General features: G+C 40.3%; 1 protein-coding gene across 1 annotated transcript in view; it reads right to left on the bottom strand.

The window, feature by feature from the left end:
- Positions 1-15,644, bottom strand: part of map3k3 (mitogen-activated protein kinase kinase kinase 3) — a 97,223-nt gene that overhangs the window by 32,553 nt on the left and 49,026 nt on the right. The window contains exons 10-13 of the mRNA XM_033035159.1: positions 13,242-13,309; positions 12,561-12,653; positions 9,221-9,412; positions 813-961 (exon numbers count right to left, since the gene is read on the bottom strand). Of these exons, the coding sequence (XP_032891050.1) occupies positions 813-961; positions 9,221-9,412; positions 12,561-12,653; positions 13,242-13,309 (502 nt within the window). The remainder of the gene's footprint in view (positions 1-812; positions 962-9,220; positions 9,413-12,560; positions 12,654-13,241; positions 13,310-15,644) is intronic.

Below are 15,644 nucleotides of genomic sequence, written 5' to 3'. Positions count from 1 at the left end.
ACAAATAAACCACAAATCCTTTAGGGATAATTCTTTATGATATATAACTTAATTTTGTTAATTTTTGTTGGGAAATAACCCATTAATTAATTGCTTGATCGCCTATATGCTGCCTTCTAGACAGGAAGCAATTCCCTTGTCGGCAGAATTGATATGAAAATGGTCAGCATATTTCTAAGTACCATGCCACAGGTAATTTGATGAAGGAGGGTGCCCACCTGATGACCCCGATGACGTACCTACCCTACCTTTCTCCACCCCAATCCCACTGTAAATAGCATGAGTGCCGACTTATTACAGGGATTGAAACACCAAGTCCTATTAGCTCTACAGAATAATAACTGATTGGTACTTGCTATTTTAATAAACCTTTCCCCCTTTAGAATGTACGAAATAAATGCTCAATTACGGGGAGGTATCAAGGCCAACAATACGGGCAGAGTTGTTGAGGTGACGATTGAGGTAGAGAACATGGATGTCTGCAGAGAAATTGAAGGGGCTGTGGGAGGTAGGAATTAGCAGAAGATTGCGTTGAGCCTTCATTTAAGATGGTGAGATTATGGCTAGTTGGAGCATCATGACTGAGGTTTAAGAGGAACATAGAACACAATATAGCGATTATTTCAGCAGTGATTATAAAAAAGGAAAGAAAATAAATCCCAACTCTACGACCCGCAAGGATTCCAGGTTTGAGATTATTAATATGCCAAAGATTAAAATCAAATCTTCAATCTTTGGCTGAACAATTAATCTGTGTCTTAAACTGCACCTTACTCTATTGATTAACTAGGATTACATATCACAGTACTTACCTTGCTGGTCTCAAGGCTGTCAGGGTCAAACTGAACTTGTTTTGCAGCAAGTTCCCTTCCAGTGTCCACGTCATAACAGAGGTAGACGCGTCCAAATGCCCCCTGTCCAAGCAGCTTTCCTCTCCTCCAGTTGGTAGGTGCACATGGGGCTTTAAATTTAAAGAGGCAAGTAAAACAATTATATACTCCCTTGAAAAATGATGTCAATTATAGTGTAGAGTGTACTGAACGTGAAGTGAGGTTCCAAACATGCCGCTCTCACACTAGAGGAATTATGTCAGCTCTGAACGTGACATTGTTATGATACAGCTAAGTACTGGGTGTGCAGAATGTGGTGTTGGCAATGGGGTCAGAAAAAGAGAAACGGTGTAGGTAGGTAATTTAATCCCTCAGGGACATTCCACCAATGAGAGAAATCATGGCTATTTTGTTACCCGACCCAATATATTGGCCATGTCTCCTTTGGCTAACAAAAACATATTCATCCCAGATTTTAAATTAGCATAAATGGATTTGGAGACGTTCCAAATTTCAGTTTCATTCTTGAAATGTTTAGTTCTCATGTTTATCAAAGGCTAAAGCCCTGCTAATGTAAATTGACGAACAGACACTTATTTCAGTTCTGTACACTGAAAAATTCAAACTTGGATAATTAACCCAATTTGAGTCAGAACTAAATCTGAGAGCATTCTTAGAAACTTGCATTTTGCTAAGATTACTGCTGTACAGGCAGTGGCCATTTGACCAATCCAATCTATGCTGGTTCTAAGTGGAGGAATCTATTCAGTACCATGCACCTTAACTTTCTGCAAAGTCTTGAAAAGAGTTTCCTGGAGATTTTCAAATTATTTCAAAGATCTTGCGAGTTTCTTGAGGAGAAACACATTTAAGTGAGAAAAAAAAAATGTATAATTGATTTTAAAACATGACCGAGTCCTAGTTATAAATTGTTCTATGTTCAGTGCATTTGATAGATGTTAATTGTGTGATTTATTTCAAGGTCAAAGGCACTACATGTAACATGATGCATATATATCAAACTGGAATAACAGCCAGGGACTGCCATTAAATTTACTATACATGTCCACCACCAATTTTCTGGCATCCTTGGTTCCAGTGCCTTTCTGGATTATCCATTTTGCCAGACCAACAGAGGCCATGGCCCCCGAGTCCGCCCAGGCAACTGAGCAGCCGAGATATTGGCCTGCAGTCAGCCTCATAAGTCAGCTCTGGGAATGGATGTGCCGGCTCAGAGTTTCAGATCCCTGGCTGCAAGGGGCAAATTCAACCCACCAATCGGCAAGGAAGACACTCTGCTGGTTGGTGTGGACTCAGTGGGCCGAAGGACCCGTTTCTGCACTGTATCTCTAAACTAAACTCGTTTGTTTAATTAATACCAAAGCCTTATTTACACGGTCGTATTTTTGAAATAACGCACTCAAATTTACGCCTGGCAAGGTACTGTGCAGTACAACATTGATGGCGTTCAGCAGGCTGCCTCTTACTGCTTTCTCAATAAGACTGCATAGTCGAAAGCGAACAGTAGTGTTGCAAAGAAATCCTGCAAGAAAACGAAATAAAAGCCACCCAAAAGACATTGTCATCATATTTCTCGAAAGTATGGGGAGTTAATCTAATACATCTGGCAGCAATGAATCTCAGCCATCGACCTCTGGCATCGCCAGACCTCAGCCTACTGCTGCCTCAACCACTGATTCACTTATACCCTCGCCTTGGCTTCCAATTTCACCAGCTGATGTGGAGGACCCCCACTCCCAGTAACTTTCCTCATCAACCCTCCACCTACGCCATCTTGGGCAAGCAGTAGTCGCCAGTCATCAATGAAAGTGTTTGCATTTACATTACAAAAATAAATTTTAAATAACCAATAAACATTGTTTATTAAAGATGTCTTTACTGCAGTTTTTTTGGTTGTTAACTGTTCATCAATGAATAAGGTGAAAGAATAATGGCAGTCATAAATGAACTATTTATTGTGTGATGCAGACAGGTATGATTTTTCCCCTAACGTGCTATTTACATAAATAGTAAAATTATGTTTAATTTACACGTTTTATAGATAGGCTGTGATTTTCAAATGTAACCCCTGCGTAAAATGGGAGGTGGCTGTATTTGTTTAAATAGTCAGGAAAAAACAATGGTGGTCTGAATTATCTCAAGATGCGTTTATAGGTGGGGCTGATGAATTTAAGCTCTTAAATGTCTGATGCAAAATACATAAATGTTCTCTTGGAGACACAAGTCTGAAGAAGAGTCTTGACCCGAAACGCATCTGTCTATTTCCCTCATAGATGTTGCCTGACTCCCTGGGTTTCTCCAGCAGTTTGTTTTTGCTGTAAAGTTCTCATCTTTCTTCACAGCTGCTCCCAGTCATACTCACAATGTGTACATTCAATCACCTCTCCAAAGCACTGAACAGAACTGAACACATTTTTCCAACGACATGAGTAACTCTGCCAGAAATCCCAAATAAAGCCTGAAAATACCAGAAATACTTAGGCCAGGCAGCAGCTGTGGAGACAGGAATAGGGTTCTTGCTTCAGGTTGACAGCCTTTCATTGAAATTGGGAAAGTGACAAAAACCCCACTATGTTTTAAAATCAAGAGGAAAGGTGGAAAAAACAACAGAAAGCCTGTGAAGGGATGGGGATGAAGAGAATACAGATTACCGAGATGTATTGGTGCAGTTGCAAATTTAAGTTTTTTTTAGTCATTATCAACAAGCCTGTATCACAAAATTACTTGGACATCAACGTTGTTTTTCACACTCTGTTAGTTAGTCCTCAACTTCAATTCTAGTTCCAATGATTGCTCATAAACATCAGTCAAAGATGTGTAAGGAAATACGAGAAATTGTAGGTGCTGGAATCTTGTACAAAATCCAAATTTCCGGAGGAACTTAATGGGTCAGGAGGCATCTCAATGGGAATAGACAGATGACATTTTGCATCAGGACCCTTCTTCAGACTGACTGGGGAGGGGGAAAGACTGCTGGAAAAAAAGAGGTGAGAGTGGAGCAAAGTCTGACAAGTAATAAGTTGATACAGGTGAGGAGATTGATTGGCAGATGGGTGGAGTGAAAAGGAGCCAAAGGATGCGAGTTAAGGAAAGAAGACAAGTGAAATGCAAAGCCAGAGAGAGGGACATGGACAGAAGGGCGACTTTCCGCTCAGTCTCGTCCATTGCCAAAGTGAGGCCATGCTAACTAGAAGAACAGCACATTCTGCTTGGAAAGCATACAACCCAATGGTAAGGACATGAATTCTCCAATCTCAAGTACTCCCTTATTTCTCCTGTCCCTCACCCACCCGCCCCCCCTCCCTCCCAACCTAGAAGCGCAAACATTTCCCCCACCATTCCACTCACCCTGCTCCATTCCCCTTCCCTGCACCCAAGTTCTAAATCATTTAACATGTCCTCTTTAAGATCCTCTCACTAAGCGTAACATCTTGACATCCCTCCACAGGAACTAATGTGTGTCAACAGTATTCCCTTTCATTCTCTATACTCTGAAAAACATAGTTTTAATTTCTTTAGCTGCTTGTGAAAGGACAATCCTCTCATCCCAAAAATTAGACTCTATTTCAATGCCAGCGTACCTTTTCATAAACAAGGGGACCAAAATTGTCCACTGTAGTCTAAGTCTGGCCTCCCCAACAACCTGTACAACTGTAATAATACTTCCTCATTCCTCTTGCAATTGAGGTGAATGTGCCATTTGCTCTCCTAACCACTTGCAACACCTGTGTTTAAGAAGGAACTGCAGATGCTGGAAAATCCTCGCTCCATAGATGCTGCTGCACCCGCTGAGTTTCTCCAGCATTTTTGTGTGCCACTTGCAACACCTGGCTGCTAACCTTTTGTGACTCATGCATAAGAACACTTCCGTTCTTCTCTACGCTTTCCCCATTTGGATCATAGCCTGATTTTAGATTCCTCCTACCAATGAGCAGTCATTCCTCACACTTTTGCACATTAAACTGGATTTGTTAAGATTTTGCTCACTCGCTCAAGCTACGACTGAGAATCCTTATGCCGAGTCGAAATATCCTCATCACAATCTGCACTCATCCTGTTACATTATCCCAGGAACCATGCATTCTTCTTTCCCAATTGCATTGCCAGACAAATGTGTGCTGCCTCGGGAGTTTTCACTAATCTTCAGCAAGTCTGTAGGTGTCAGTAAATTGAGAAATTCACATATCAATTTTCAGAAGCTTTTCAAAACCTGGCAGATTATGAATACAAGATTAAGGCAAATGTTTTGTTGCCAGATATAACATTGCCTTGAATCTGTCCCACTATTCTGAGGGAAGTATCCAAGAGGCCCACTTTCAATCCAATTCCAAGCAGCACCCCAGGTCAAACCTCAAACTATGTGAAACTGAAGAACACTCCCCAATTTACCTGATCTCATCCTTTCCTGAATGCCAAATCTAGTGTCTATCATTATAGCATCTAGCTATTTGTTAAACACACCCTTCCTTCCCTAAATGGGTGTAACCTGCATCCTAGAATGCTGAGGAAATAGAAGCCCTGACCAGAAGACTCAGACATCATTTGCTATAGCTGCTATGCCAGAGGACTAGAAGCTTGCCAATGTACACCGCGGCAAAGAGGGAGAAAGGGCAACTAAAGATCAGTCATCTTAACACAGGCTGGACCGTTCTAAAAGCAGATTGCAAAATAAATGTAATTCACTGGAAGATGCATTACAACCTGAAAAGTCACGCCCAAGAATATCCTCATATTTAGTAGCGTGTGACCCATTTATTGTTTGATGGCTTTAGACATTATTCAGTATATATCTATTGTGTATTAATAATTAGCTTAACTTTAGATGGATGTGAACCTGTTAAAGAATCACTGCATCTGTGTTAGATGAATGCTCATCGTTATTCAACAGAAGTTCTGTTGGATATACACCACTATAATTTGGTGAGTAATTGCTAATTTGAGTTGAAAGATGCATGTAAAAACGATGCCATAAAGGATCCAGCGTAAGCTAGCCAATGGGATGCAAAATTAGCTTGACAGTGGAGACAGACAGTGGAGTTTAATTCAGAAAATGAGAAATATTGCATTTTGGCAAGATATACAAGGGCAGATTTTAAACAGGGTTGGGGAATCTAAAACTAGAGAGCATAGATTTAAGATACGAGGGGGGAATTTAAACGGGCTCCGAGGGAGTTTTCCCCCCACATAGGGTGGTGCACATATGGAATGAGCTGCCAGAGGAAGTGGTTGAGGCAGATATAATTATGACATTTAAAAGGCACTTAAGGCAGGTACATGAATCGAAAATGTTTGGAGGGATATGCGCCAGGTACAAGCGAGCGAGACTACCTCAGTTAGGCAATTTGGTCAGCATAGATGGGTTGGGTCGAAGGGCCTATTTCTGATTCCAAGATCTTTTATTCTGTCAAAGTTACCTTCTGCGATGTATGTGAAGTACATCAGAAATAAATGTATTGCATTTACACTGTTCTGAAGAACATACGGGCACGCAAGCCCTATCCTGTTTGGACCAGTTTTTCCCTGGATTAAATGCTAACAATTAAATCAGGTTTGAGAAGTGAGTCATGTTGCAATTTTAACTAATTGAAGCATGGCAGTGGATCAGGCTCATTACAAATAGTTAAGATTTTTGGACTACAAAATCAAATTATCTATGCTTCTAATTGTTCCGTTTTTATATACGATTAGCAATCTTGGCAAAATTTCATCCGAGTTATTGTTGCAAATTGGGAACCGCTTCCCAACTTAAAAAACCCATACTCAAATGTTAGAACAGTTCTGTGTATTTTTTTTCAAATCAGTTTATCTAATGCCTGATACCTTAAAAGTTTTGAAAATCCAGATGTATTATTCCAATGCCTTCCTTAATGCTTTCATATGCCTACATTTTTTATTTCCCGAATAATGTCTGACAAATGTAAAATACATCAATAGGAAGAATATAAGGTGGCCATTGTAAAATTAGATCTTTAAAAGATACAATTATTGTGGAGGGGTGGAGGAGGTTTGATAAAATGTTAAGTAGGTAAGATCACTAAATGAAAATCAAGAACAGTAAATAGAGTCAGAGTGATACAGCTTGGAAACAGGCCCTTCGGCCCAGCTTGCCTACACCGGCCAACATGTCTCAGCGACACTAGTCCGACCTGCCCAACGTTTGGTCCATATCTATCCAAACCTGTCTTATCCATGCACCCGTCTAATTGTTTCTTAAACATCAGGATAGTCCCTGCCTCAACAACCTCCACTGGCTGCTTGTTCCATAAGCCACCACCCTATGTGTGAAAAAGTTACTGCTCAGATTCCTATTAAATCTTTTCCCCTTCACCTTAACCCTATGGTTCTCGATTCACCTATTCTGAGTGACGATAAGCATCTACCCGATCTAGTCCTCTCATGATTTTATACACCTCCATAAGATCACCCCTCATCCTCCTGTGCTCCAAGGAATAGAAGCAGCCTACTCAACCTCTCCCTATAGCTAACATGGTGCCCAGAACTGAACACAATACTCAGAATATGGCCTCACCAACATCTTATACAACCGCAACATGACCTCACAACAATACTCTGACTGATGAAGGCCAATGTGCCAAAAGCTTTTCTGACCACCCTATCTATCTGTGCTTCACCTTCAAGGAACCATGCACCAGCACTCTTAGATCCCTCTGCTTTACAATACTCCCCAGAGCACTACCATTCACTGTGTAAGTCCTGTCCATGTTAAGAGTTCCCAAAATGCAACACCTCACATTTCTCTGTATTAAATTCCAACCATTCCTCAGCCTATCTGGTCATTCAATCAAGATTTTGCATTGTTTTCAGACTACTCTTCCTTGGGAATAGTGTTCATGTTATTGCTCTTCATGCTCTAATATTTGGCTGTCTTGGGCGGGAGAGTTGAACCAAAAGTGTAAATTATTGGAAACGACTTGGAGAAAAGACTATACATGATAAGTAGGAACTGCAGATGTTGGTTTACCAAAGAAAGACAAAATGCTGGAGTATCTCAGTGGGTCAGCATCTCTGGAGAACATAGACAGGTGACATTGCAGGTCGGGAACCTTCTTCAGATTGGTTTCTCTGGAGAACATGAATAGATGACTTTTCGGGTCGGGACTCTTCTTCAGAGTGAAGAGGGGTCCCAACCAGAAAGGTGACTAATCCATGGTCTACAGCGCTGCTGCTTGACCTGCTGAGTTACTCCCGCATTTTGTGTCTTTCTCGAGAAAAAGCTGATTGATAGATCAGACAGATAGACAACAAATTAAAATTTTAACAGGGAGCACAATTACTTTGGATGGACAAACAATGAGAAAATATGCACTGAATGGTAAAACTTCAAAGGTCACAGATTCACAAATTCAGACATCAAAAAAAATAATTGGGATCTAATTTATTAAGCAGAGTTACAGAGTACAAAGGGATTGAGTTAGTATTTTTTTACTTTTGCACTCTGTAACCTATCTTAATTAATTGATGAGACTGCATTTGGGACACTGCCCATTTTGGACGTCCTACTTTAGGAAAGATGCTGAGCCTGCAGAATGATGCAGAAGAGAGACACTATGATTACAAAGATAAATAAGCAGCTTCAGTCATGTGCAGGGTTTACAGAAACTCAGTGTCACTCAATTTGAAAAAGGAAAAATTAAGAGGAGCCCAAATAGCAACATTATGAAGGTTTGTAAAAAAATATAGGAAAATTCACACTTCCAGCTAGTAGTACTAGAGGCCGTTAGATTGTGAATAAAAATATTTAAAGAATTTTACATCAGGAGTTACAGGGGCAGAGAACACCATAACTCTGGTGGTGGAATTACATGCGTAATAACTTTTGAATCAACATCGGAAAAATGTTAAAAACAGGAGAAATTTGTATAGGTATGGGGAAGCAGGCAGGAAAATATGATGAAGTGCACTGATTTTTCATCGCTGCACAAACACAGAGGTCAATAAATACTGACTTTACAGCATTGTCAGAATTCCGTGAAAGGTCTCTTCCAACTGTAAAGCTGATTTTAATCTATTCCTGCTTTAGATCACCCTTTATGGAGAGTGCTCACATAACCCAAACCTATTCGTGATACCCCCAGAGATATGCTCACGTCCATGTAAGGGTGCTCAAACACCAAAAAACATGAAAGTAAATAGTCTGAAGAAGGGTCTCGACCCAAAATGTCACCCATTCCTTCTCTCCAGAGATGTTGCCTCACCCGCTGAGTTACTCCAGCATTTTGTGTCTACCTTCGATTTTACCAGCATCTGCAGTTCTTTCTTACACCAATAGAAAGTAAAACAGACTTGAACTCACTCTGTGCAGGCAACATGTGTACAAAGCATATAAAACAAAATAAGGAGTAGCCTACATTTAGTGGAAACATTCCTCTCTTGCACTGAGAGCGTGTTTTCGCTGTCCCCGCTGCGGATTCTTCCTCGGCTGTCCAGGTACTGAGCTGCCAAACCCATGTTCTCTCCATTTGTACTGAGCGACCGACTGGATGGGATGAGAGTGAACAGGTTCCCTTGCTGTCGGCGAATTCTTGGGAAGGTTCTCCGCCCTGAATGATAAAATAAATGCTTATCAGCGTGGTCCTTGTTTTTCCAAGTTTTTCCACACAGAGAGCGATACGTATATGGAACAAGCATCCAGAGGAAGTGGTTGAGGCAGGTACAATTACAACTTTTAGAAGACATTTAGATAGGTTCATGGGTAGGGAAAGTTTACAGCAAAATAGGGCCAAATGCAGGAAAGTGGAACTAGCTCAGGAAGGCACCTTGGTTAGCATACACAAGTTGCACAGGAAGACCTATGACCAGATGCATCCTTGAGCCTCACGTTTAATGTTTGAGGGACAACAATGGTAGATTATTCACCCCGGTGAAAGTTGGATGTGATCCTAACCTCACCCAAACTTTCACATATGCTGATTTTTCACTAAGTCGCCAGCAGTAATTGTGAGGCCAACTCCAGCCTCAGCTAAAATCCACCAACTTAGTCTTACTTAGACCCTCCCACACTGTTGAGTGCATTGGGCAGCAGGCTTTCGCCATTCTGTCCAGTTATGTGCGACGTCTTCCACCCTCGCTAGGCTTATGTCCCGGGCTTCCAAATCCTTCTGGAATGTTCGCCTCCATGTGAGTTTTGGTTGGCCTCTTTTCCTTCTTCCGTCAGATAGCCATGTCATTGCTATCTTAGGTGCACGTTCTGGTGACATTCTGAGTACGTGTCCTGCAAATTTCATCCTTAGTACCTCTATGTCCTGGCTGAGAGGCTTTGTTGCAGTTTCCCGGTAGATCTCCGCGTTTGTGCTGTGGTCTCCGTAGCTTGTCTTCAGGATCCTCCTCAAGCAGCGTTGTTGGATTGCATCCAATTTATTTTACATTTTAGAAGCCCATAATCAAGGCCAGGAATATAACTCAGAACTGCTGACTAATCTTCCTTTACTGCATTACAATAGTTTCACCACTCTTAAATTAAGTTCTAAAGGATTTTATTTATGATCACTATCCACCAACTCCTTTCTGGAAAGTGATTTATAGGAAATAGGAAATGAAAATGTGTCATTTTAAATAGAAAGTCATTAAATAAACATTAACATTATAATGGTCCCAAGACGGAAAGGACATAAGTAGCTCAGGTTCAAACATCTGGTGAGTCATATGTTGGCTGATCATGGGGAGGGGCAGTGGGGCTGTGAAATGTAGTGCTTAAGCACATCAGCATCCACCATTGTCTCTGTTCCTGATAACATTACCTGATAACCAGATGCAAGGTGGGAACTCCATAACCTGGTCAAGCTGTGCAGAAATGGTTAAGGGAAGGACTGAATGCCCATATGAAAATACCTTAGTACAAATCAGCTGTGCAAAGAAACAGTTAATTACTGCATCCATTCACAAAAAACAAAAACATGTAGAAATACACAGTAGGTCAGGCAGTCGTTGAAAGAGAAATAACATTAATGCTTCAAGTCCATGAGCTTTTTTGCATTCTCCACTCTCCCCTCATGACCTCCATTTGAACCATTCCCAAAATAGGAAAGAAGCCGAGACCAGCCATTCAAAGAAATATGTAAACAGTTCTGAGATGCATTCTCTTCCAACAGGCTGGCACCATCCCCAATACAACAAATGCGGAAATACAAATGGAAAGCTTAATTTCAGTAGTAATCCCTGCAAATGGATGCACTATATATAGAAACATAGAAAATAGGTGCAGGAGGAGGCCATTCGGCCTTTTGAGCCAGCACCGCCATTCATTGTGATCATGACTGATCGTCCCCAATAACCCGTGCCTGCCTTCTTAAATGAACCAGCAAAACACACACATAGGAAGGGAAGCGTTATAGTAGCAACGTTACAACATTTTGTGATTTAAAAAAATCAAGTCTTTAATTTATCCCATCAGATAAAGCATAAAAAGAAGTTTAATTTGACACCTAATTCACTTTCATATCTTCACTATTAAAAACGTTATGGCCATTTTCATACTCGGAAATTGGCATCTTGTTCCCTATTGCTTTTTCATTGACTTAACACGAAAGCTGTGATCGAGGACATGTAAAAGCCCATAACATTCTTAAAATTTAAGAGAACTGAAATAAAATTTCAGTTATTATAGATTGAAGCATTCTGAAACAAATATGAAACAATCTTACTTAGATGACTTGAAATTAAAGCATATAATTAGCTAGTTACCTAATTGTAGCTAATTACAAAATTCAATTACTAGATCTAAACATCTATCCATTTCTTAAGAATAGATTAACATTTTTAAATAGCCTAAGTGTCCAAATAACATTCACACAAGAATTCAGAATATAACATAATTTTTACATCTCATTGTCATGGGTTTATAGGCCAAATGGAAGGAATTTAATGTTTAATACCTGTAAATTAATGGCCATTTAAATCAACTTGCCTGCGGGTTTTTCTGGAACGGGACCATTTGGAACGCTGAGGTTGCGGTGATTTTAGTCCCCATATCGGCAGCAAATACACTGCCGGTTCTTCGGGGAAAAAAATCACCGTTTCGCAACTTAAAATGTGAATTAAATGCATCTTAAGAAAGACTTTTATACATAAAAATAAACTGCTTTCTTTTACCTGTCCCCTACATAAAATCCGGCCCCGTTGTCGGCATTGACGGCTTCAGAAGCAAATTTTAAAATCACTCCAGCAATTAACATGTCGGGCGAATTTTTTTTTTTTTTTAAACACACAGAACGGCCGTAGGAACGATTCTTTAGCAACATCTTGCACTCCAACAAATATAATCCAGGACCAGGTCGGAAAATAAACGCGTTTGTAGATTTCTAGAATCAGCAGAATTATAACTGTGGGCACTGGAGCATGATAGCCAGCTGTCTTCTGGTATGAGGTTTGCTGGTGCTTTCCTGAACCAGTTGAAACAGCTCAGGTAGGAGTGCTGCTCTATCTGCAGCTGGGCAGCTCGATTACATATCCTACAACATACACCCAAATGAGGTACAGGATAGATGGAAAAAAGGATTTAGAGGGCGGAAAGAATATTTATCAGTGTTGTCGATTAAATTTGAAACAGGGACCACTGCAGTTAAACTCATTCAGAGTTATTTTTATTCCTGAAGCTCGTTCAATCCATATACATATAAGCATGCGTCTTTTGTAAAATTATTCCACACACATGGTTTTACAAATACTATGAGTCCACTACTTCGTACTCACCGTCACCATAATCCTTCTGGTGAAGAGGTATGTGGAAATGTCGGGGAAAGGTCCCTCCTTTTCCTGCCTTATCAGGGACATGATTTTCACGGTCTGATTCAAAAGGAAAGAATATGGAGACAGGAATAAGTTATGATTTTAAATATATTCTACCAATAAATCTATACTCTTCTAGAAAACTCAATGCTTATTTCCAATGCCAATAATTATGCCCCGAGCCTGTCCTGTTGGGAAAGAACATATCACATGATAGCGCCAGGATCGAGTAATCACAAGATAGAAAGCACTCGTCAGATGTCGCGGAAATCAAGAAATCTCCAATTAAACGTTGCATGAAAGTACTTTCACAAAGCCACAGCATACCGGGGTGAAGTTCTCTACTGTGCTAAACTGTTGTTAACCACTCTTTTGGAAATAAAATAGTACACCCCTCCCACATCAGTGTGACTTCCAATTCTCACAGTATTCACCATTGTGACTTTATAAGAATGAACGCAAGCCAAGTTCTCAAAAATGAAATAGATATTGTAATAGACCATCACACTGATCTTCAGTTAACCCTTTCTGCCGGTTCTACTCAATCCACAGCTGCAACATTTTAAAGCGACAATGAAAGGTGTTCCCCATTCCTGGTAAGAAGTGCAGAAAACTGCAAGTTCAGGATATAACTGGCAAACATACCCAAGTACAGCTGTCTGTTGTCAGGGTAGCTCTGTGCTCTGGACATACGAGACTTCCGATATGATGGACTGTAAATTAAAAAGAAAATAACAACTTCAGTAACACAGTGGGAGTGTCTGCATTGAAAGTCTGGTACCGGGCATACCAATGAAACATTCTGTCTCATGAAGACACAAGTGCAATAAGAGCGTCATTGCTGGGGCATTTGGCCTTGGAATTGGAACTTCCAATGAATTTGGAAAATTTGCAGAGACAGTATTGGTGGCATCTTTCTAAAGTCTTAAAATAGCTGCAGTCCAGATCTCAAAAGCACAAAATCACTGTTAGACCATGTGCATTATCTGGGTTTGAAGTCTTGAACTATGGGCACCTTTTTTTCTCTCAATTAACAAAGGCTGCGCTGGTGCTTTGAAGGTAATGATGAATTTCATCATCAATGTCTGTCTTAGCTGAGATGCCACTGCCATATTAAGAGAAGTGGTCCATGTTTTCAAGGAACTTGCCATAATCAGAAGGTTGCATTGCATAGAAAGGGGGACGGAGAGCCGTTTGTCTTCCAAGCATTGTTCGGAAGGTCATTATACACACAGTGAATGAATTGCCGATGCTCGGAACTCAGCCTTTGAGTGAGCACAAATGCAAGTATGGATTGGATGGCTCTGGATGGATATAATTCATACTCCAATTCACACTTGTGGTTGAGGATGTCCTTGGCAATGACTTTCCACGAGGCAGAAAGCAGGGTGACCCCTCTGTAGTTTCCACAGTGCAACTACACCATAGCTTCCACCTTATCTACAAGATAGTGGACTACAACTTCCTCACAGCTAATGTGATTTAACAAACACCACTGGTGAAATGATTATTATTTCTGCTAAACCAAGAATATCTGAAAGCAAGATATGGACACAAGACTCAAAAGTAATTATTCTTTTTTTTGTGTTTGTTTGCAACCCCACGTGCCCCAAGGAAGGCTATTTCTGTGCAAAACAGAAATAGTAACATTCCTTGGAAGAGATTTGGCAGGTTCTAAACCATGTCCCACCCATCTGCTTTTGTCACTGACAATCCATGCTGGATTAAGTTATTTCTTAAACAGTACATGCAATTGCAGTCTTTCAAGCAATGGCCAAAAGATTTGAGCAATATAGATCGCTGATCTTTAAAGATAAACGCCATCTTTATTATGGTGTTGTTGAAGAATGTGAGCCACTAGTTTGGGCAATGGACAACAGTCGTACTCAAACTCTCATAATTGGGATTCCCGTCTGACAGATGCAATAATTAGAAGAAGCAGTTTCAACTTTTATAACAGCGTTTCTCAACCGGGGTTCCCCGGAGCGCTAGGGTTCTGCGAGAGGTCACTAGGGGTTCCGAGAGAAATAGTGATAAATAGGCTAATCTTATGTAAATGCACGAGTCAATTTTGTGTTTAATTTCATATTCGTAATTTTATTATACACGTATGGCATATTTAGCGACGTCTATAAGGCGCCAGTGTGAAACGGCCTTTTGTGGAGCTGTACGTGACGGATTTGTGTATCATCAAGTGAGTCACTCGAGTAGACAATAGGTGCAGGAGTAGGCAATTCGGCCCTTCGTGCCAGCACCGCCATTCAATGTGATCATGGCTGATCATCCACAATCAGTACCCTGCTCCTGCCTTCTCCCCATATCCCCTGACTGCTATCTTTGGTAGCCCTATCAAGCTCTCTCTTGAAAAGAGAGTACAGTCGCATGCACGGTCTCCATCAGTCCTGTCTGTACTTCCTGGCGTGGATGTACAGTCCCTCATTCACCCAACATGTAAATTCATGTTATATTAATTTTTTTTAAATAAAGTACGTTTAAGTTTATTTGTGTTAGTTTATCAAAAGTTTATTTATGTATGTTTTTGTTAGTGTGTGTTTTCTCTCTCTCTCTCTCTCCTCCAAGGTATGTTCTGTTTGCCATTATTTGCTTCAGTTTTGAACAAGCAGTTTGATTTCAGTTATTGTTTTTGCATTGTCAATAAACTTGAGAAAAACGTACGTAATTTTTTGCTTAAACCAGTTATCGAAATATATATTATGTTTGCCTTATGAACTTTAAGTTTATGAAAGAGAAAGAAAGAGATTAATAAAGATATATAATATTTTAATGTAGGGGTTCCCTGAGACGTGAAAATTATTTCAAGGGTTCCGCAAGAGTAAAAAGGTTGAGAAACGCTGTATTATAAGGTGAAACATTTTGTATTTTAAAACAAAATAAAATATTTTGCATGTGACAACCTTTAGATGCATTATCACCTTTGAACTGCTCTTAGAAAATATCCCTGGAACATGCATTTTATTCATGATCATAAGAGAAAAGTAGAATTAGCCATTCAGCTCATCAAGCCTACTCCACCATTCAATAATTGCT

This window comes from Amblyraja radiata, chromosome 16 (genome assembly GCF_010909765.2).
Source record: "Amblyraja radiata isolate CabotCenter1 chromosome 16, sAmbRad1.1.pri, whole genome shotgun sequence".
Lineage (NCBI taxonomy): Eukaryota > Metazoa > Chordata > Chondrichthyes > Rajiformes > Rajidae > Amblyraja > Amblyraja radiata.
The sequence above is the reverse complement of the archived record's forward strand: the minus strand, read 5'-3'. Positions and strand labels throughout refer to the sequence as shown.